General features: G+C 37.3%; 1 protein-coding gene across 2 annotated transcripts; it reads left to right on the plus strand.

Moving 5' to 3' along the window:
- The first annotated feature begins 18,830 nt into the window (after positions 1 to 18,830).
- On the plus strand, positions 18,831 to 24,180 carry LOC125779393 (uncharacterized). 2 transcript variants are annotated; one of them, XR_007423274.1, is made up of 5 exons: positions 18,831 to 22,737; positions 22,796 to 23,066; positions 23,131 to 23,271; positions 23,352 to 23,976; positions 24,036 to 24,173. XR_007423274.1 is itself a non-coding variant. In XM_049460736.1 (3 exons), the coding sequence occupies exons 1-3, from the start codon at positions 22,803 to 22,805 to the stop codon at positions 23,907 to 23,909; spliced, it is 963 nt and encodes a 320-aa protein (XP_049316693.1). In that variant the 5' UTR covers positions 18,831 to 22,802; the 3' UTR covers positions 23,910 to 24,180. The 2 variants fall into 2 exon arrangements, 1 of the variants encoding a protein (XP_049316693.1); XM_049460736.1 differs by having other exon boundaries at positions 18,831 to 23,066; positions 23,352 to 24,180.
- Positions 24,181 to 24,321: the final 141 nt, after the last annotated feature.

Consider the following 24,321-nt stretch of genomic DNA (forward strand, 5'->3'; position numbering starts at 1 on the left):
GAGACCTTGGAAGCTGCATAACAAGCCTGTACGACAAGGTTGAAAATCCAGAGGAACCGCTGAAAAGAGATATGGTAGGTAAAGCGTCGCAAGTATCCCCTCTCCCCAGAGAAAAGCATACGCCAAAGAGGGTACGAGAATTATCAGGTTACTTAACACCAACCAAAAAACCTAAAAACGCGAACGATGAAGCACAGGTGTCATAAAGTGAGGTCATTAAGATTGTACCGAAAGACAGTTCTGTCGATAAGCCCGCATCCGAGAAATGGGTGGACGTGGTAAAGAAGAGAGAGCCGGTTGAAAAAAGAATTCGCACGAAACCAGACGCCATTGTTATAACCAAAAAGGACGGAGGATCATATGTGGACATTCTCAAGAAAATTAAGTGCGATAGTGGCCTTGAAGAACTGGGCACAAACGTAAGGAACATTAGGAAAACGCTCAAAGGAGACCTGCTACTAGAATTAAAACATCAAGCAGACAAGAGAGCCGACTCGTTCGAGAGCGCTTTAGAGGGAGTGATTGGAGAAATCGCTGTAATACAATAAAAAACGCACAACGTCACTATAATGTGCAAGGACCTGGCCGAGATAATCAGCCCCGAAGAAATTTGAGACGCGTTACAAAAGGAGTGTGGTTTTCAGAATATAGGGCCAGCAAATATAAAAAATATGCGAAAGAAAAGAAGCGGCACTCAAACATGTATCATGTATCAAAGGTATGCACTAACATATTCACACTTTGCTGCAGAGAAGCAAAAAATGGTTCCACATGAGCGCAAATAGGAGGAATATATTTCGTAAGCTGTTATGCCCGTCCCAGCGCATCCATTAGAAAATTTGAAGACTTCCTTCTTGAATTATCTTTAGAAAGTAGATGCAAATCACCGAAAATAATGACAGGTGACTTTAATCCATGGTCTACTGCTTCGGGTAGAAGATGTTCAAACCATCGTGGACGTCTGGTTCTAGAATTCCTGAGCCAAACCAACCTCACAATTATTAATTTTTCTTCTTCTTAATTGGCGTAGACACCGCTTACGCGATTATAGCCGAGTTAACAACCGCGCGCCAGTCGTTCTTTCTTTTCGCTACGTGGCGCCAATTGGATATTCCAAGCGAAGCCAGGTCCTTCTCCACTTGGTCCTTCCAACGGAGTGGAGGTCTTCCTCATCCTCTGCCTTCCCCGGCGGGTACACTTCGAATACCGTCAGAGCTGGAGTGTTTTCGTCCATCCGGACAACATGACCTAGCCAGCGTAGCCGCTGCCTTTTAATTCGCTGAACTATGTCAATGTCGTCGTACATCTTTCGCAGAACTTTTCTCTCGAAAACTCGCAAAGTCGACTCATCCATTGTTGACATCGTCCAAGCCTCTGCACCATATAGCAGGATGGGAATTATGAGCGACTTATAGAGTTTGGTTTTTGTTCCTCGAGAGAGTACTTTGCTTCTCAATTGCCTACTCAGTCCGAAGTAGCACCTGTTGGCAAGAGTTATCCTACGTTGGATTTCCAGGCTGACGTTGTTAGTGGTGTAATGCTGGTTCCTAAATAAACGAAATTATCTACAACTTCAAAGTTATGGCAGTCAACAGTGACGTGAGTGCCAAGTCGCGAGTGCGACGACTGTTTGTTTCATGACAGGAGATATTTCGTCTTGCCGTCGTTCACCGCCAGACCCATTTGTTTTGCTTCCTTGTCTAGTCTGGAGAAAGCAGAGCTAACGGCGCGGGCGTTGAGGCCGATGATATCAATATCATCGGCATACGCCAGCAGTTGTACACTCTTATAGAAGATGGTATCTTCTCTATTTAGTTCGCAGCTCGAATTATTTTCTCCAGAAGCAGGTCGAAAAAGTCGCACGATAGGGAAACGTCTTGTCTGAAACCTCGTTTGGTATCGAACGGCTCGGTGAGGTCCTTCCCGATTCTGACGGAGCTTTTGGTGCTGCTCAACGTCAGCTTACACAGCCGTATTAGTTTTGCGGGGATACCAAATTCAGATATCGCGGCATAAAGGCCGCTCCTTGCTGCTCGTGCTGCCGAAAGCAGCTTTGAAATCGACGAAGAGGTGGTGTGTGTCGATTCTCCTTTCACGGGTCTTTTCCAAGATTTGGCGCATGGTGAATATCTTGTCGGTTGTTGATTTGCCAGCCACCAGCCACACTGATAAGGTCCAATCAGTTTGTTGACGGTGGGCTTTAATCTTTCACACAATAAGCTCGATAGAACCTTTTATGCGATGTTGAGGAGGCTTATCCCACGGTAGTTGGCGCGGATTGTGGGGTCTCCTTTTTTATGGATTGGGCATAGCACACTTAAATTCCAATCGTTGGACATGCTTTCGCCCGACTATATTTTACAAAGAAGCTGATGCATGCTTCGCCGCCGTGCTTAAACAGCTCGGCCGGCAATTCATCGGCCCCCACCACTTTGTTGTTCTTCAGGCGGGTAATTGCTGTTCGAACTTCTTCACTGTCGGGCAATGAAACGACTGCTCCATCGTCATCGATTGCGGCATCGGGTACGCAGCAGCAGGCTGGAGAAGTGTTCCCTCTATAATTTAAGTAGGCTCTGGGCACCGGTGACTAGATCACCATTGAGGGTTCTACAAGAGTATGCTCCGGTCTTGAAACCTTCTGTAAGCCGCCGCATCTTTTTGTAAATTTTTCCGGCATTACCCCTGTCGGCCAGCTTATCAAGCTGTTCGTACTCACGCATTTCGGCCTCTTTCTTTTACTGTCTGCAAATGCGTCTCGCTACCCTCTTTAACTCTCGGTATCTAACCCATCCCGCTCGTGTTGTTGTCGATCGTAAAGTTGCGAGGTAGGCAGCCTGTTTTCTCTCCGCTGCGACACGGCACTCCTCGTCGTACCAGCTGTTCCGAAAATCAATGGCATCGGTTGCAGCTGTACGTAAGGGGTTTGAAATGCCGTCCCACAGTTCCCTTATACCGAGTTGTTGACGAGTGCTCTCAGAGAGCAGGAGTGCAAGCCGAGTAGAAAATCGTTCGGCTGTCTGTTGTGATTGCAGCTTCTCGGCGTCGAACCTTCCTTGTATTTGTTGGCGTGCGTTTTTTGCTCCACAGAGTCGGGTGCGAATTTTGGCTGCATCAAGATACAAAATGAATCTTCTTATGCTGAAATCTAGTACTACAGATAACCATATTTCGGGCCCGGCGAAATCGATCAGCCACAACCCTTTTGGGGATGTTTCCTCATGGAGGCTGAATTTATCGACCGTAGTGCAAAGATACCTTCTTTGCCCACCCTGGCGTTAAAGTCGCCAAGCACGATTTTGACATCGTGGTGAGGGCAGCTCTCATAAGTGCGCTCCAAGCACTCATAGAAGGCATCTTTGGTCACATCGTCCTTCTATTCCGTCGGGGCGTGGACGCAAATCAGCGATATGTTGAAGAACTTCGCTTTGATGCGGATTGTGGCTAGACGTTCATTCAGCGGAGTGAATGATAGTACTCGGGTACGGAGTCTCTTTTCCACCACGAATCCCACACCAAACTTACGCTCGTTTATATGGCCACTGTAGTAAATGCCACAAGGACCTACTCGTATCGGTCCTTGTCCCGTCCATCGCATTTCTTGGACGGCGGTGATGTCAGCCTTTATTTTCATGACGACATCAACCAGCTGGGCAGCGGCACCTTCCCAATTAAGGGACCGGACATTCCAGGTGCATGCCCTCAAATCATACTCCTTAATTCGTTATCAAAAGGGGGGGTCTCATCCGAGGCTGTTGTTGGTTTTTCATTGGAAGTTTTTTTTTTACGTGGCGGGTCCCAAAACCCAGCATGGGATGTTTCGCCTTCTCACTTGAGCTCGCTTCCAACGGATTTTCTTAGGCTACCCAGAGCATACTTGGTCAAAGACCGGAAGTCGTGAGCTGCTTGAGTCATATGTAAAAGAATCGTTTTTGGCCACTCCCAAGTGAATGGCGATCAGAGTCACTTGCGTAAACTTGCGGCACCTATCAAAAAGGAACTAAAGGCTCTATAATAGGCCTGATGTTTGCAAATGACACACTTAGCAGACACATTAAGTGTGAGGTGTCAGACATGTTTACATATAGTGACCACATGGCAATCATTGCAAAAGTCTCGTTCTCTCGGGCCCAGGAACCCTCACGCATTAACACTACACGAAAAAGAAGCTGAAGCAAACAGATTTTGATACTGACGTTTTCGAAACAGCCTGGAGTGCAGCAATAGCACCAGGCGAAGCACCGCTTAGTAACCGCGTTGCGAAAGAAACTGGTGACAGCATGCGACGCTACAATGCGAAGGGCGAAATGTCACAATAAGCGAAGACCTGTATACTGGTGGAATGAGGAAATTGCCACGCTGGGAAAGCTCTTTCACGCAGCTCGACGTTGCCTACAACGCAATCAAAGCGACGAAAACGAAAACCGTCTCAAAGAAGCTTTTAAAACCCACAAAAAGCTCTTAAAGTCAGCTATAACGAGAAGCAAAAGAACTGTTCTTAAAAAATTTGTGGAGAAGCGAATATAGACCCCTGGGGGATTGCTTATAAAATCTGTATGTCTATATTCAAAAATAAGCGGCAGCAACCTCAATGCGCTCTGTTCATGAAGAAAGTCGTCGAGGCATTATTTCCAACACACGAACCGATTACTAACGCTGAACGAAACGAAGCTGCTGAATCACACCCACTGGTTACAGAGGAAGAACTAATGGCCATAGCCAAAAAAATCAAAAATCTAAAGGAAGTCATAATTTCGAAGCCCACTCTTTTTGCAAAAATGTACAACGCATGCATAAAAGAAGGGATGTTCCCCGATCCCTGGAAAGTCCAGCGTCTGGTTTTAATCCCAAAACCAAAAAAAAAAACACCAGATGAACCTTCTTCGTATCGACCTCTGTGTATGCTCGACACAATTGGCAAAGTGTACGAAAGCATAATAAGAAACCACTTGGAGATTGAAATCCAGGAAGCCGGCGGACTATCAGAAAGACAATACGGCTTCAGAAAACAGAGGTCTACTATCGATGTACTGAAAGAAGTTATCGACACTGCGAAAAAAGCAGTAAGAGGCAAAAGATGGAAAGGTGGTACAAAAAAATATTGTGCGCTAATCACCCTGGATGTGAAGAATGTATTCAACTCTGCTGCATGGGAAAAGCCCTATATGGAATACACAGTGGGTAAAAGGTGAGTGCCGGGAAAAGCTTAATACTTCATAGTCCGTACCGGATGGCTAAACCAACCGCGAAAAAAAATCTGGTCACTGTGACAAAATCAAAAAAAAAAAAGTGCGGTCAAAAAAAAAAAGAAGTTCAGTGAGAAAAAAATATTATATTCATATATGTATGTACACATATATAAACGCTAAATATGTGCATATGCAAAAGTGCAGTTAAAAAAAACAAGTGGGGTGTCAAAACTGTGCGAAAAATGACAGTATGCATACAAACATATAGTGGGGTGACCAAAAATAACAACAACAAAACCGACGTACAAATGTGAGGTGACAAAATTTTGGTGCAGAAATTAAAATACATACTAAATGTGACCCCAAAACAAAAGCAAAACAAGTAAGAAAGGGTTAAATTCGGGTGCAACCGAACATTTTATACTCTTGCAACTTGCAGGAATCAAAGCCTGGGAAACACCAATAAACACATATATGTCGGAGATGATTGATTTAATTCCATTTTCACGCAGCAAGTTCTGTTCGTCTCTGAGGCACCACACTAACTAACTCGTCACGCACATCCTAAGCTACTTCACACTACTCTTCTACGACCCTACGAACAGACCTTACTCAGTAGCAGAGTATGTTTCTTTCCCTGAGCCGCTGTGCGTTCTGAGAACCGTTAGCGACATCGTGTCGCCATTCAAAATTGTACAAGCAAATTAACTTCCCTTGCGTGGGAAGTATTCAAAAAAATGTATTCCGTTCCGCTACGCGCGGTAGAAATAAAACACAAGTGTTGGTTTGAGTGCGATAATATATGGTGCGCTTTGATCATTAAGATGATCTCTCAATACGCTTGCCGATTATACACTGATCTCTATTAGTAAAAGCACTTATATTTACATTATTATAATTCTATGCTTATTACTAAAGATGCTTTGGCATTACATTAAGTGATGAAATGCCAGAGCATTGGATTTCTAATTATTCTCATTATCAGAACAAATAATGGAATATTGAATTATGCTTACTTATCAAAACAAGTGATGTATTGATTTCTTATTAATTAAAGTATTCTGCTGGCCAAGCAGTAATACTGTAAGAAGACACAATTTGTTTACGTTTATCATTAGGTCTCTGTGTGGCTGCTGTGGTTAACTCCCCCCTCTCTAAGATGAATCGTCCCCGATTCAATATAATTTTTTGATATATTGTAGATTCTTTCTAAAATAGCGTTATATGATAATTCTTGGAAGTTAATTTTTTTACTTTGCTTATTAGTTTTATATGATTTTTTTTAATAAAAACTTATAGATTATGTATATTATTATTAATAGTACAATTATTACAATCATGTACCAGAAAAGTGAATGATTTTTAAATTCTTTAACTCTTCCACTCAAAATATTTATGTTTTCAAATTCAAATTCTTTATTTTTTGTTTCAATGTATTCTATAATTTCAAAGTTATTAATATGATTATTTTTTAAATAATTCCAAATTTTACAATCAATATTTTCTTAAGTTATATTATCAATATTTGTATAATTTTCAATTGTTACAAGGTAAACTCCATTTATGGCAGAGTCATCTATAGTATGATTTCCAGAGACTATTATTGCTCCTTCTTTAATTATATCTATGTCTTTATGTTTTTCGTAAATTTTTTTACATTTTCCTTTTTTATTGGGCAAAATATCTAATAGGCAAGTATTTTTATTATTAATTTTACAATAAGTATTTATCATTTCTTTTTTGCAGCTTTTTATATTTATATATTCTTTTTTGCACTTCGCAATTTCATTATCAATTATTAATTTGCTATCTTTTTGTGTAATTGCTCTTACTTCATAATATTTACAATCATATATAATTTTTGGGTATTTAATATATATAACTATTACATCTTTATTCTGTACTATTTTAAAATTTGAAATATCTATTATATCAGTTATTGTCAATCGTCCACGTTCATTTTTAATTATACTTTTAATCTCGTCTAAATTTAAAATTGTAGGGTTTAAAATTCCCATTTTTCCTATAGCTATTGTATTAATCATATTTTGTAATTGAGTTATTAGGAATTGATTTTTCCGTTTCGTTAGAATTTTAATATTTGAGTTTTCATTAATATTATTAATTGTTTCAGTTAATTGGTTAATAATTCCAAAAATGTTAGAATTTCTTGTGTATTGTTTATTATTATTTTCAATTAACTCGTTTAATTTATTATTAACTAACACTAGGTCATCATGGTCTGGTGTTCCTGCTATCCACTTCCATAATGTACCTATTTCATTTATTCCTCTCCTATATCTTGTATCTTTAATTTGTAGTTGTTCTAATAAAGTTTCTATGAGTTCCATTTCTGGATCTGTGTCTAAATCGTTAATATATGCCTTGTCTTGTTCATTATTTTGTTCAAAATTTTTATACCGGAATTTTTTATTATAATAATCTGTGTCTGAACTTATAAGTTCTCTAAAGTATGTTAAATTAGTGATGTGAAAAATATTTCCGTAGTCATTATACAGGGCTACATCTCCGTCTTCTAATAATACGTAGAGAAGATGTGTAGTCCACAATGTCTGTCATTGTATTGGTAATTAATGTTAGAATAATTAAGGGTATCATCCTCTAAAAATATATAATTAAGATTTAATATTATCTTTGTGTACTATTCTATTCCTGTAGTTAATTCTAACTTTATTCCCTAAGTCAGTCACCGAATAAACCTCGTACTGAGCAGTTGAGTTAGCGTCTTTCTCTGAGTTTACAGCTATTCATATAGCTCTCTTTTGGTGTTTTTTTTTGCACACCGGTCTGCTTACTTAAGTAACGCGATTAATACTTATTTTAAGTGAGAAATATAATCCAATACTTATATAAGTGTATTATAATTTTTCCACTATGCCCCCGGTGGGCTTCCAGTTCGGGGACAACAGGTTTGCTGCGCTGGCCCAAGGTCCTCAACCAAAACATAAAAAATCGTATCAAAAACTGCAAGATGCTTTTCCTGACTTACCGCCAATAAAAAGTGATGACCCAAAGTATATAGTGATTAAATCCGATGAGAATATTACACCGCTTTCGAAGGTTTCTTGTTTTCGTGTTTACAATGCCTTACTCACCGTGAGCAAAGATATAAACAAAATTAGTGAATTACGCGACGGCAGCCTATTACTGCTAGTGAAAAATAAGCAAGTAGCAGAAAAGTTTATAAAAACGAAATGTCTTTTCAACATTGGCGCTGTTAGCGCTAGCTATCATCAACATCTTAATTGTAACAAAGGCACCATTTATGCACCGTTCTTAAACGATGCGCCTGAAAGCGAAGTAATAGAAGGACTGAGTTCTTACGAAGTTTCCGCGGTTTATAAGTTCACTCGCAAAGTTGAAGGTGTTATAAAGCCTACTGGTGTTATGCTAATATCATTCAACAGTTATTCCCTTCCAAACAAAATAAACATCGCATGGAGGATGACCTCTGTGCGACCGTACGTGCCTAATCCAATGCGCTGCAGGTCATGTCAGAAATTGGGTCATACGCAAAAACATTGTAAAGGCTCCCCAACATGCGAAATTTGCAATTTTCCCTCTCCACACGATAATGAGTGCATACCAGTTATGTGTGGGAATTGTTCTGGCGAGCATCGCTCTTCTGACTATACGTGTCCAAAGTATATGCAAACCAAAGAAATTTTAAAAATAAAGACACTAGAAAAGTGCAGTATGCACGAAGCCCTCAAAAAGTATAGAGAAAATACTTCCCTCCCTTCCGTCACTGCTAGCTTTGCACATGTGCTTCAACCTGCAAAAGAGGTATCCTCTGAAACCACCAAACCAACAAAAATTTCAGCCATCAACAATTTCACAAAATCTAAAAATACTCATAGAACCGCCGACAATGACTTGCCTACTACATCAAAACAAAACGCAGAGGTCACCTCTGCACCCAACCCATCATTAAAATCTTTAACTAGCAAAAATCACTCATCAAACGCCAACAATAAGCATATTTCCATCAACAAGCCTACATCGATCAGTTCTAACTACAACAACGTCTCACATTCAGCTAAAAATAACAGCGACAACTGTACCCAACAAGACTCTTTCTTAAATCCCAAACTTTTCAGCCCAACAACAGCCTCTTTCATTTCTAACTTAAACAACTCCTTAAACTCGCTTAATAAATATACTGACTTCAAAAATACTACTACCAACACTACTGTGCAATCTAATCCACCTAATCACGAAAATCTCTTTCCAACAACAAGCATTTCCAACGATAATCAATACTCTACTGAACATACTGAACAAATAGAAATTGACTCTGAATAAATACGCTTAGCTTTTACTCTCTTTTGAACTAGTACTCAATTGGTGACACTCAGCTTCAATTGACTGCTCATACGAGTTGAAATTCTAGCTCTCTTCTGTTTCCCTTTTTCTTTTCTTCCTACATTGATCTTATGATTCCAATATTACAATGGAATTTAAACGGCTACACTAATAATTACAATGAGCTTCAATTATTAATACAAGATCATACCCCAGCTATTATACTCTTAAATGAAACTCACATCTTTTTCAACTTGTCGGCTTTTACTCCTAAGCAGTACATTGGCATGTTTCACAATCTTCCACATATTAGCACAAGTAAAAGAGGCATTGCGATTCTCATTAGAAAAATTAATGCCATTCAATCCAACTTGCTGGCTATGCCGATCGAAATTATCTTAGTTAAAAAAATCACCATTATCTGCACCTATATTGCACCAGACGAACAATTAGCAGTACAGACATCCTGCAATTAATCAACCAAGCTTCTACTCCTTTAATTCTTTTAATCGCTGGTGATTTTAATGCATGGAGTCCACTATGGGGCTCAACAAGAGGGGCAAATGCATTGAAGATGCTTTACTTTCCTCTAACTTAATATGTTTGAATAATGGATCCGCGACGCACTTTTCCACTCACTCCACTTTTTCCCATGTAGATCTTACAATGTGCACCGACACACTTGTCACAGAGTGCGAATGGAGTATACTCGATCACCTGCATGGAAGCGATCACTTCCCCATTGTACTAAAATTGCACCTAGGTTCAACAACTAAAAACCACAAAATAAATAAGGTATTCAAAACTGATTACGCTGATTGGGAGACGTTCCAGACACATTGCGAGATAAATAGCAATAATACCCCAATATCTGACAACCCTAACCAAGAAAGTGCGAGTTTAACAAAAATTATTCGTTCAGCAGCGAATGTTAGCATTCCTCATACAAAGCCAACAGCAAGTTCAAAGAGTGTTCCTTGGTGGAATAAAGAAATCGCTGAATTGCGGTCAAAAAAACAGACAGCTTGGTATGAGTACAAACGGGCTCGAACACTAGTCAACTTAATATCTTTCAAAAAAGCCAATGCTCTTTTCCTTCGTTCCGCGAAACAGGCCAAGCGTAAATGTTTTTCGGATTTCACAAGCAAAATAAATCCTTCGTCTAGTCCTAAGTTAATATGGTTAAGTGCCTAGAAATCTAACCATTCAATGCGTAAAGGGGCCAACAGATTTGGTAACCAATCCATCCGAAATTTCCGAGTTATTTGCAAACCACTATTCTGAAACAAGCTCAGATATTTCATTCAGCACACAGTTTCAAACCTCTAAAACCACCACACTGTCCGACACTTCCTACTCTGTCTCCCCTCTTTCTTTTTCTGCTAGACAAATAGAAACCAGCATTTCACTGTCTGAATTCGAGTTCGTTGCATTTACCGTCAAGGGTAAGTTGCCGGGGCAAGATAAAATTTCTTACCCAATTATCAGACATATGCCGAAAAGTCTCAAGCTCCGATTGGTAAAGCTTTATAACAAAATTTTCAATACTGGTGTCTACCCCCAATTTTGGCAAACGTCCTGTGTTATACCAATACTTAAACCACACAAATCCTCCGATGAACTTGCTAACTATAGGCCGATTTCCCTCCTTCCATGTATGGGCAAAATTTTGGAAAAGATCGTGGCAAACCGCTTGATGTGGTATGCTCAGCGAAACAAGTTCATATCACCGAATCAAGCCGCCTACAAAAAAGGTCAAGGCACGTTAGACGCTTTAATCCAACTTGACTACTGCATTACTAACGCTTTGTCCAGCAAAAACCACGTGTCCGTACTATCTCTGGACTTCCACAGAGCTTTCGACAAAATTGGTGCCCATATTATTATTCAACAACTTAGAAAATGGAAAATAGGCCAGAATATGATACGTTTTATTACCAACTTTCTTACAAACAGAAAACTCAAAGTCAACGTAAATGGTTTTCTTTCTTCAACACTCCCGCTTTCTAATGGTACGCCGCAAGGCTCACCTCTTTCAGCCTTCCTTTTTATCATTGCTTTCGATGATATTAGTAGGATGATAAAAAATTACAAAGGAGTTGAGCACCAGATCTATGCTGACGATGTCCTAATCTACACAAAAGTCTCTGACGTTAATTTAGCTCAATCCTTATTTACTAATATACTCGCCAGAATTGAGACTTGGTCACTGGAGTCTGGTGCTTCACTTTCTGTAGACAAAACACATATCCTTCATATATGTAGGAAGCAAAATTGCAACGGTATTTCACTTACCCACAACCAAACTAACATTGAATGTAAAACACAGCTGAAATTACTAGGATTAATTTTTGACTCCAAGTATAACTTTAATGCTCACTGTAAATATGTCAAAAACTCGTTAATGACACGATTAAATATTGTTAAATATCTCTCGTCTAAGCATTCATTTATTCATCCAAACACACTAGTCAATGTTGTCAGAGCTTTGCTAACTTCAAAAATAGATTATGGGCTCCCCATCTATGGCAATTGCTCCAAAAGCAGTATCAACCTTTTAAATGCACCATACCATTGCGCAATACGGCGAAGTCTTCGGGCGTTTCCATCCTCGCCAATAAAAACGATAATGACTGAATCTAGTTTACCAACTATTCAAAATAAAATTATAGATTCTTCGCTCCAAATTCTTGCGAAAACGGCTGAGAACACCAACCCATTACTAAATACAACTATCACCCATGCCACGAAAAAAAGAAAAATTCCAAGAATACAATCGGCTATTTCGAGATGCTTAAGTTTCGCTGAAGAAAATAATATTTTACGTAACGCAACATGCAAATTCACCACACGACATCCTCCCTGGCTGATCAATGATAAAATCCTACAGAATTTTTGTCCAAGCAAAACACACCGAACGAAGTCTTTCAACAAACCTTTGCTGAACTGAAATCTAATTATACAAATAATGGCTGGAAGCTATTGTTTACGGATGGCTCCAAGTCCATCGATTCCACTTCGTTAGCAGTTGTCAGGAGAAATTATTTGCAATTGGCTTCTCCCCTCAACGAGCTCTGTATTTAGCGCTGAAGGATCTGCTATCCTTCACGCAGTTAATCCGCAAAAAAGACTAAAGGAAAGTTCCTCATCTGTACAGACAGCAAATCGTGTATGTCTGCAATAACGTCTCCTTCCAATCGCAATCCCATAATAGAAGTTATCAGGGACGCGGTCATTGGTGCCCCTCAGAAAATCCAAGTAATTTGGATCCCTGGCCATGCTGGTATTTCAGGCAACCACTTTGCAGACTTCGCTGCGAAAAATGTAGCCAGGACTCCTGCCTTAACATACTATGCCTCATCCAAGCAAGACATTTCTAACCTTATTAAGCACAAAAGGCATCAAAAAAAACGCAAGCGAATGGAAAACATTTAAACATCACTACGCGGACATAAACCCAGCCAGAAATCGAATAATCTACTCGTCAACAGTTCCAACTAGCGCAATGAAGACATATACTCGATTAAGGATTGGACACACTATCATAACACACGCCCACTTACTATCGGGTAAAAGCCCATCCATTTGCCTCCTTTGCGAGGACACCGCTTCTATCAAACACTTACTCACACTCTGTCCGATGCTTCACTCAACAGCCCACAACTCTGGCAACATTGATCTCATAAAACTACTAAGTGAACCTTCAGAAAAAAACGTTATGATTGTTTATAGATTCTTAAAAACCAACGATTTGTTAAAACACATTTAAGCAACTTACATCTCTACTAACCCTTAGCAAATAGAACTTTTTACCTAGTTATAATTACAAGGCGGCTGAAGGCCTCGTAGCCAGTGCTGCGTTTATGTATTTATATATGAATTATTATAAATAAATAAATAAATAAATATTCCCTAAGTCTTCTTTTACTGTTTCTTGTATCTAGGATTTAGTTTATTTCTCTCTCCTGTAATCTTTTCATAAATTATTTCTCCAGAGTGAAATGGGAAGCTTGTATCATTGCCTGAATACATTTGAGAAATTTTTTCTTTTACATGTGTTTGAAGCTCAGTTAATTCTTTGAAATTATTTTCAGTGGTAATATTGAAATTATGTATATTTAAGATATTAGTACTTCCTTTTTTTGGAGTATATTTTTTGATTTTATTGTCGGCATTATCTTCGACTGGCGTCCTAGGATTTTCTTGTCCCAAGTAGTTTAAATTTTGCATTTTCATATTTTTATTTGGTTTTCACAATTATTTTTTTGTTTTATTTTGCCAGTAAGAACTTCGGCTGGCTTTGTAGAACTTCTTTGTTCCAAAATATATTTTTTATATAATTTGCCAGTATTATCATCGGCTGGCGTTGTAGAACTTCTTTGTTTCACAATATATTTTTTATTTAATTTGCCGGTATTATCATCGGCTGGTGTTGTAGAACTTTTTCGTTCCAAAATATTTTTTGCATAATTATTACTTCTACTCTGCTGGTATAAATCTTCAGCTGGCGTTGTAGAGCTTTCCTGCTCCACAGTATTTATTTTTTATATTTGCCGGTATTTCCGTCGGCTGGCGCTTTAGAAGTCTTTGCTTCCAAAGTAATTTCGTCCTCCTTAACGATCTTTAAATTATCCTTACTTTTCTGATGCTTATATTCGTATCTTAAGCTAAATATATCCTCCTCTTTTTCATTATTTATTATTAATTTCTTTTTTTCCAAGTTAATCACCGCATTAATGTCGTACAAAAATTTGTATCCTATTAATAGGTCTGCTTCCAAATTTTCGATTTCGTAGAATATTTGTTTTTTACCGAATAATGTATGTAATAATGTGATAGTATTTGTATGTCCAATTTATTTTTATTTTTGTAAATTCCTGATTTAATATAGCAACTAGTTGCTCCCGTATCTATTAATATTTTTTTTTACCAGTAACCCTGTCATTAAGAAAAATATATGGCAGAGTTAATTTTGGCCTAAAAAATGGTCCTCCTTAATATTATTAATGCGCTGTGTCTTAGGCGGTGGCTGCACATTCTGTTGTGTACTTCCATGTGGCCTTTTTTCTAAATTGTTTTGGTTAAAGGTTGTTGGCTTTTGCAACATACGGTTGCGTGTATCGGCGTAAGCGAAATCTAATCGTGCTAAAATAGCATCAAAATTTAAAACTGTTCCGTGGTTGGGCAAAATGTCATTAGCATCGTGAGTAATGCAGCAAAATACCTACGGCTGCCTCTTACGTATAAACTCATTGCATTGTTAGCCGATTCCCTCCAGCTAACATATTTATTTTGTTTTCCTCCAAATTCTGGTAAAGACTTTACTACTTCTAGGGATTCGTCACAGCGAATCTCTGAATTTATTACTTCGGGTTTGTAATCGGTTATTGTTGTAGACTTCGTTCAGTCTTCTATTTGCCTGCGCATTTCAGATATTTCTAATCTAAGTGATGCGTTCGTTGCAGCAATTAGTCTTGCAACTAAGGTCTCATTTTCGCTACTTAAAGCCATTTTTGATTAATTAATTTTTTCTTTTCTTTTCCTTTAAATATGGACAATTTTTAAATTAATGGTTACCTTTACAGTAATCGCAATAATGCAACTTTTCGTATTTTGGAGCACTTACATTACTTCCCATTTAAAACAAATCTTCCTTTTTTGATACTTGTATCATCTCTATAGTCTCAGACATAATTGTCTCCTGATTATAATAATCCTCAAGTGTGGCATTTTTATCTTTTCCTAAATATCGAAAAACTTTCTCCATACATTTAATTTTAAGTTTATCTTTATTTAGATTCCTTTCTTTTTTGTTAATCCTATTGACTTCTACAAATCCTTCAAGATTTCTAACTACTCTGTCTATTTCGTTATAGTCCAAGTCAGTTGGTAAAGCATCTGTCATTTTGTTGTTTCTTATATTATACTTTTTATTTTTGATCCGTTCTAGGAAAGGAGACTCTTTTATTCTGGAGGGTCTGAAGTTCAGAATCGCAGAATTGAGTTTTTGTTATAAACCGGAGGGTCCCCCTTGCGGTGGTGAATAGCGGGTTTAAAAATATTTTATTATTTGGCTGGTCGAGCCTTCATTTAAAATTTCTAAGATTTAATTTTATATTTTTTATTTTTGATCCTTTCTAGGAAAGGAGACTCTTTTATTCTGGAGGGTCTGAAGTTCAGAATCGCAGAATTGAGTTTTTATTATAAACCGGATTGTCCCCCTTGCGGTGGTGAATCGCGGATTTAAAAATATTTTATTATTTGGCTGGTAGAGCCTTCAATTATTCTTAATGGTTTAAACTTTATTGCTTAAATATATTGGCTTAAATATTATATGTATATATTTAATAAGGTGGGCCAAAAATTAGTTTATATTTTATTTTTCGTAGTTACCATGAAAATCTCATTCAACATGACTAAAAACAAGTCCTGGTAAAATCTGAGCTCTTTATATTAATATTAAGAGGTGTCTCATCGACATTTTCGATTTCCCATATAAATTACATGGAAAAAAAATCATTTTTTTTTTTGGTGGTTATTGTGCGGAGATTTTAATGTGCACGCGATGGCGGCCAGTAGGGATGGTAAACTCGATTCCGATACTACTCGAGAATCGAGTTTTCTCGTAAAATAATCGATTTTTCGAATGTCAAGAACCGATTCTTAATCCACTACGACTACTGAAAATCGATTTTTAAAAATCGATTATTTAACGAGAAAACTCGATTCTCGAGTAGTATCGGAATCGAGTTTATCATCCCTACTGGCCGCCATCGCGTGCACATTAAAATCTCCGCACAATAACCACCACAAAAAAAATGATTTTTTTTCCATGTAATTTATATGGGAAATCGAAAATGTCGATGAGGCACCTCTTAATATTAATATAAAGAGCTCAGATTTTACCAGGACTTGTTTTTAGTCATGTTGAATGAGATTTTCATGGTAACTACGAAAAATAAAATATAAACTAATTTTTGGCCCACCTTAATATTTAATATATATTACTTAATATGATTGGGTTTATTTCCCATTTAATTAATTCGATATGGTCTTACTTACAACTAATTTTATGTTGTTGCTGCTGTTGTTACTTTTGCTGTTGCTGCTGTTGCGGTTATTGTTGCCTTTGCTGCTTCTGTTGCTATTTGAGTAGAATTTTGGCGGTTGGTTATGTGATGGTCGTCGTTGGCGGCCGTGTGTGAGGTTTAGATGAAATAAGATGTTTTTGGCGAAATTTCTGATTTACAAAAATTTTTTGAATCTTTTGTTTTTATGATGGGCTTTCAGCGTTTTTTATATGGATGTCTGATGGATCCACACACTTTCTTTTATTTCTTTGAAATTTTCACAAATGCTCATAAATGTTCACTTTCAGTTTTTTTCTTCAATTCAAACTTTGAAATCACTTTATATTTGCTGTTGTAGTTTTTTGCTTTAAATCTTTTGTTTTTTTTTCCACTTTTCTCCCTATTTTTGAGATACTTGTTTGTTAAAAAAAAAAAAAATTAAAGCGTACTACCTCTCGCACGAGGTTTATTGTACGTTTAATGGTTCCGGCACCGGTTTTCACTAATCGCGACTGTTACGAACACGTGCCCTTAAAGTTGGGCGCCAATTAACTACCCTTGCGTGGGAGGTATTAAAAAAAATGTATTCCGTTCCGCTACGCGCGCTAGAAATAAAACGCAAGTGTTGGTTTGAGTGCGATAATATATGGTGCGCTTTGATCATCAAGATGATCTCTCAATACGCTTGCCGATTATACACTGATCTTTACTAGTAAAAGCACTTATATTTATATTCTTATAATTCTATGCTTATTACTAAAGACGCTTTGGCATTACATTAAGTGATGAAATGCCAGAGCATTGGATTTCCAATTATTCTCATTATCAAAACAAATATTGAATTATGCTTACTTATCAAAACAAGTGATGTATTGATTTCTTATTAATTAAAGTATTCTGCTGACCAAACAGTAATACTGCACGAAGATACAATTTGTTTACGTTTATCATTAGGTCTCTGTGTGGCTGCTGCCGTTAACTTGCATGCACAACGGTCCAACTAACCGTTCTATGCCACACATATACAGTGGGCTAATTTACCATTCTACGACATATATAACTTATACACTGATCTACATATAGTCAGAGTCAGAAGTCTATAAGCAAGCAATATAAAAATGTTATGTTAAAAATATTTACAAAATTTGTTTATTTTTTTAATTCAAATTGTATTTTTTTATATAAGCGTTTGCTAACCAGAGTAGTTAATGGAATTTTCTTTTTCGACGTAACAGACGAGTTACTGTAAGAAAAATACAACTTGAATTCAATAAAAAAAAATAATTTTTTTTAAATATTTTGAAACAAACATTTTTATATTGACTGCTTGTAGACTTATGACTCTGACTGTATATATTCGGCATAAGTTTTGTTAGAAAAACCAGAATCATTATACATACAGGGTAGGCCATTTAAAGTTGACCCATCTGGCAACGCTGTAACTTTTAACAGCGCTGACAAATCGGCTAATGTCATACCGCGTTAGAAGCGTCATTCGAAGACAATTTATACCATGGAACAGTACACTCCAAAAGAACGCGCTGAAATTGTTCAGCTTTATATTCAAAATAACTTTTCAATTGTGTTAACTCAACGTGCGTTTCGCAAAAAAATAAAGTGAAAAGTGCTCCAGTTAAGAACACAATTAAGTCTTTATACGCAAAATTTGTGAACACCGGTAATCTCAGTAATGCCAGTCATGCATCCAGACAACGCACAAGACGTTCTGATGAAAATATCGAAGCTGTACGAGCCAGTATTGAGGAGACTCCATCGACATCGAGTTATCGCCGCTCTCAGGAATTAGACATCTCTCGCACCATTCTCCAACGCATAATTCATAAAGATTTGAAGATGTTTCCATATAAAATTCAAATGGCACAAAAACTAAACCCAGCTGATTATCCGCGACGCCTTAATTTTGGCAAATGGGCCATCGAAATGGCTGAAAACGAACTTGACTTTTGGCGAAAACTCATCATGTCAGACGAGGCACATTTCTCGTTGAATGGAGGCGTAAACAAGCAAAATTGCCGATTTTATGCCACCGAAAATCCTCAATTAATTGAAGAACAGCCTCTTTACGACCAAAAAGTAACAGTTTGGTGCGGTGTTTGCGCGAATATGATCATCGGACCGTATTTTTTCGAAGACGATGATGGAGCCACGACAACAGTCAATGGTGAGCGTTATCGAGCCATGATAACGGATTTTGTGATACCCATTATTCGCGAAAATGACATGGATAACTTCTGGTTTCAACAGGACGGGGCTACATGCCATACAGCTCGACCAACAATCAATTTATTGCGACCATTTTTCCCCGGGCGATTGATATCGAAAAATGGTGATGTTGACTGGCCACCGAGATCACCAGATTTGACGCCACCAGACTTTTATTTGTGGGGTTATTTGAAATCCAAGGTATACGCTAATAAGCCAAAGACCTTAGCTCAACTGAAAGCCAACATTCGACGTGAAACAGCCGCCATATCATCCGAAACATTGGCCAAAGTCATGGAAAATGTCGAAAAAAGAGTGCATTTAGCTGTCAAAGCTAAAGGTGCCCATTTACGCGATCTAATTTTTAAATATTAGCTGAAACAAATCCTCTTGGACCAAAATAAATTATTTTTGAAATGAACAAAAAACATTGTTTTCTTTTGTTCTTTTTTTTTAGAAACAAATGGGTCAACTTTAAATGGCCCTGTAGTTATTATACAAAGTGTGTTCTAAAGTAAACAGGACTTTTTGAATCTAGCTCCCCCTAGTCATTTATAAGTCGACATAAACGAAACGTTTCAATTGATGAAACAAGTTTTTGGTGATGATTTCCTCTCCCTTAGCAGAGTGCACGAGTGATTCCAACGTTTTCAAAGTGGTTGTGAGGACATAAATGACGATCAACATGTGAGCCAATCAAAATCCTTGATCACCGGAAATTCCATCGCAACTGTTCTTGAGTTCATCAAAAATCAGCCGAAATCTTCATTGAAATTCATGGAAATGGAATTGAACATCTCCAAGACATCGATTTATCGCATTTTGACCCAACATTTGGGTTTACGAAAGGTTTGTGCACGGTTTTATTCCGCACAAATTGACTGACGACCAAAAATTGCTCAGAATCCAACATTCGAAGGACATCATTGAAGAGGTCAAAAAGGACAAAAACTTCCTTTACAATATTGTGACTGGTGACGAAACGTGGTGTTTTCAATATGATCTCGAAACGAAACGCCAGAGTGCTGAATGGAAGGCACCTGACGAGACGAAAACCAAAAAATCGCGCATGGAGAACTCAAAAGTGAAGACAGTGCTGATTTGTTTTTATGATTCCAAGGGTATTGTCCACAAAGAATTTATTCCCCTCGGCCAAAAGATTAATGCGGTATTCTACCTTGTAGTTTTGGAGCGGTTGGTGCGCCGTATTCGACATGTTCGGGCCGAATATCGCCAAGATGAAAGTTGGCGTTTGTTGCACGATAATGCGCCGTCTTATCAATCGACGCTTGTGACCGATTATTTCACCAAAAATCACATTTTAACCATTCCCCGTATTCACCTGATATGGCACCATGCGACTTTTTTAAATAAATTGATTTTGCCGAAAACGCCCCTTGTATTATTCAATCCTGAAAATCACGCGCTGAACTTTCTTCAATATGTTTGAAATTTTCTTAAACTAACTCAAAATCAGAGTCGAATGCTATTATTTGTAAATATATAAACTATTTTTAATAGTTTGTTTTCAGTTTTGATATTTTATATTATGAAAAATTGTAATTGAAAACTTAGATATATACAAATCTATATATGCGTATTGAGCAATGGCAAAATTGTTCAAATAAAAACAAACAAAGATGGCTGATTTCTACGGGCTCAACTTTTGACAAATTTTGCTCGCTATGGGCGGCAACTGAGGAAGGGAGGAGCGGAATTCGCTGTTCCTGCTATAAGGGTGTGATCGTTGTGAAATTACTGCTATAGTGTTAACTTTGATGAGAAAGCATTAAACGCGAGAATTCTGGCAAACACTACCAAAGTCACACTTTCTATCGGTAAATTGTTGCGCAACACTAGAGTAACAAACGCAACGTAAACATTTTGGATGCGCGATAAGATGGAGGATGAATTGTAAGTGATTTTTTTATTAAATATTAATTTTATATTTGGTATAAAATATTAGTGTAATAAAATATGTCATCAGGATATCATCAGGTGATACAGTCACAAGTCTTTAAAATTAAGATTTTAAAGTAGAGACAATTTTTGTGTTTTTGCAATTCAGTACGTAACAGTCACAATTGAAAACGATCATGTCTAATCAACTTTTATTTTATTATTTAGACATGTATTTACACATCAATGAAAGTAAACAAGTCGATAACAAATTTAAAATTTTCTATAAAACAGTCAAAAAGCATATTCACAAATAAAAATAAATGTTGACTTTGTTTCAGAATATTTACGAAATTTGTGGTGAAATTGAATTATTTTTAACTTTTCGGTATGGGTTGCATACAAAATATAAAAAAACGACAATCGATTAATATCTATGATTATCTCTATAAATGGCTTGGCAGTATATTCCAAATGGCAAACAAGAGTTTTTTTTTAGTTTTGTGACCTGCTAACTATCGGCGACAAATTTGAGACAATATTTTGTGAATAGTAACTAGTCCCAAATTGATACTTTACTTCAGAGCCGCTCAAAATAATGCGCAATTTATTTACCAACGCATACAATCACACATTTGATATCTGCTAGCGTATGATTGTGTGCGCGCGCTTGCTTAGTACACTGAGTGAAATCGTGCTATTTGGTTATTTTGTTATTAAAAATTTAGAAAAAAATAAAAATTTTATGGTTTTTGATTAAAAAAGCAATTAAGAACAACAATAATTTTAAGTTAATTTTTTTTAACTTTCCATGATTTTTTTCATATCGACTTCAAGATCGTAAGTTTTGATTCTCATTAAGTTTTCTATATGCTTATTCGAAACTGAACTCCTGTATTTCGAGTGTATTTTTGACGCTGGCAGAATTAGCGTCATAGCGTACATGCTTCGACTGCATTTGCTTGCCTATACTCCGAGTATAGGCATGAAAAATTTTGAGCGGCTCTGCTTTACTTCAAAATACTTCAAATAGTTACTAGAGACTGCTTACTGAATTGCGCTGTAAGTATCATTGGTTTACCTAAAGAATTTCTCCACTACAGATTGAGGTATAAATAATAATACAATCCAACTATTAATTTTGAACACAATGATATATGGTTCATTTCGATCATAGGTTTGTATTCAGGTCGCGATGGTTGCAAAATGTATGGTGAAAAACGAAAATTTAAATTCCTGAATCGCAAATGCTAATTTACTAAGTAATTGACATTTTTTGGCTAATTTACTTTGTCATCGCCCAACTTACAGACGTTATATGTATGTGGAAGAAAGCGAGCCAATATTAATGCTTGGCTCTTATCACGGTCCGCCACATATCTTTTCACATACATACTTATGTGTGTGATCCACTCGTTCCCACACAACCCATTCACACTTAATTGCTTAACTCTAACAACGAAAAGCAAAACAATAAAGGGGTAAAGAAAGTGTAGCGAACCATTGGCGTGACGTGACGAGCCTTGACTGTTCATGTGTTGCGCTAATTGTTAAATTTTCGGTTTCATTGGAACCCATAAAAGAATACCTTTTACTTCTTCTGAAGCTAGCATTTTCAGTTGTGTAAGCTTGTGGCTCTTCAACACTTATAAACGATTTGCCAGCGGGAAGCAGTGGTATTTGCAACACCACGGGCTTTCCCCATTTGCGCACAGTGTGTCATTTATTATTACATTGACATAATACAGAGGCTCCAATCAAATGTCCTTATGCCTGGTTTTCACTAGGTCATATTTGACGTCAAATGCTGTCAAAATAATGAAAACGGGTTGTCATATGGTGTCAGTTGCGTTTGCCGGCATATTTGCCAACGAACGGCAATTTAAATTGACAGCGAAATGAAAAAAATCAAAATACGTTATGTGGCAACATTTGACATCAAAATTAGATTTGCCAACATGTTGGCAAATTATTTCCATTTGCCGCGTGAATGATGTGCAAAAATAAATACAAAAGATTTTTCACTTTTCAAGGTAAGTGTTTTATTATATTTTCTAATTTCAATTAATGTATTATTTCAACCTTTTTCAGTTTCAAAATGGCAGAAGAAATGAGTGCAAATACAGAAATGGAAATTCCAAGCATCAAGCGGGTGCGAAAAATGAAAACAAAGTGGACAGCGGAGGAGACTGAGCAACTTATTCAAGAAGTGGAGTCAAGGGAAGGAACCTGGAATTTCCTTTCTGCGGATTATCGCGATAGGAATTTGCGTGAGGCTCAGTGGCATGAAGTGGCAGAAACACTAAATATGCCACGAGCCGAAGTATCAGCCAAGTGGAACAGCCTTCGTTGTTCTTTTCGCGTAAGTTTTTCACATATAGTACACAATAGTACACAACAAATTTCATTATATATATATCTTTTAGGCGGCCTTCAACCGAAGGGCTCAGACAAAAAGTGGACAAGGTGCTGGAAGAACGACTACCATGAACCCACTCTACAATTCGCTAAAGTTCCTCGAGCCTACATTAAATGTTGAAGCGAGCACCACTTCAAATTTAATAAATGTAAGTATATATATGTATATATAATAATTGATAAAAAAAATATTAATATTTATTTTTCATGTGTTTATTTGTTATTATAGGACAGCTCGTCGACCCTGACCACTCCAACAATATTGTTTGAGTCGGAAACGGTATCTGGCGATATACCACCAACGCCATCTACATCACGACCCAATTCAAGGAAACGTCGTTTTGAAAAAACCAACGATCGATACATTGAAGTAGTTCAACGTGCGCTGGAGACCCTCACATCTGCTACAAAAACTGATGCTTGGGATGATTTAGGCAACTTTGTGGCATCAAACGGCCGTGAGTGGGACCAAGAATCTCCACAACTGGACAGAGAATTCAAGCAGGACATATGTGAATTAATATTCAAGTATCAGCAGAAATTCCAAGATAGACGAAATTATCTACAACTTCAAAGTTATGACTGTCAACAGTGGTCATGTTGCCCGAATGGACGAAAACACTCCAGCTCTGAAAGTATTCGACGCTGTACCCGCCGGGGGAAGCAGAGGAAGAGGAAGACCTCCACTCCGTTGGAAGGACCAAGTGGAGAAGGACCTGGCTTCGCTTGGAATATCCAATTGGCGCCACGTAGCGAAGAGAAGAAACGACTGGCGCGCTGTTGTTGACTCGGCTATAATCGCGTAAGCGGTGTCTACGCCAGTAAAGAAGAAGAGATCAGCAGAAATTCACACGGTAAAAACAGTTGCAGTATTTTATATGTAATAAAACATAATTTTGCTGTTATTTTATAGCTCAGCATAATGCCGTTTAAATATAAAATCTTTAACTAGTCACTATACTATAGTCAAATGAAATGATGTACCTAATGTTCCTTTTTTATATCTTTTTATATATTTTTTTAAATGAACTTTGTATTTTTATAATTAGTAACAAAAATTCACATACATACAAAATAATAAATATAAAATTAGAAATGAATTATATAAATATATATTGAATTCAAAATGATATAACTTTTGTTTTATTTAAAATTCAGAAAGTTTTTAAAATAGGTATAATGAAAATATTTTGTATTTA

The sequence above is a fragment of the Bactrocera dorsalis genome, chromosome 6 (genome assembly GCF_023373825.1).
Source record: "Bactrocera dorsalis isolate Fly_Bdor chromosome 6, ASM2337382v1, whole genome shotgun sequence".
Lineage (NCBI taxonomy): Eukaryota > Metazoa > Arthropoda > Insecta > Diptera > Tephritidae > Bactrocera > Bactrocera dorsalis.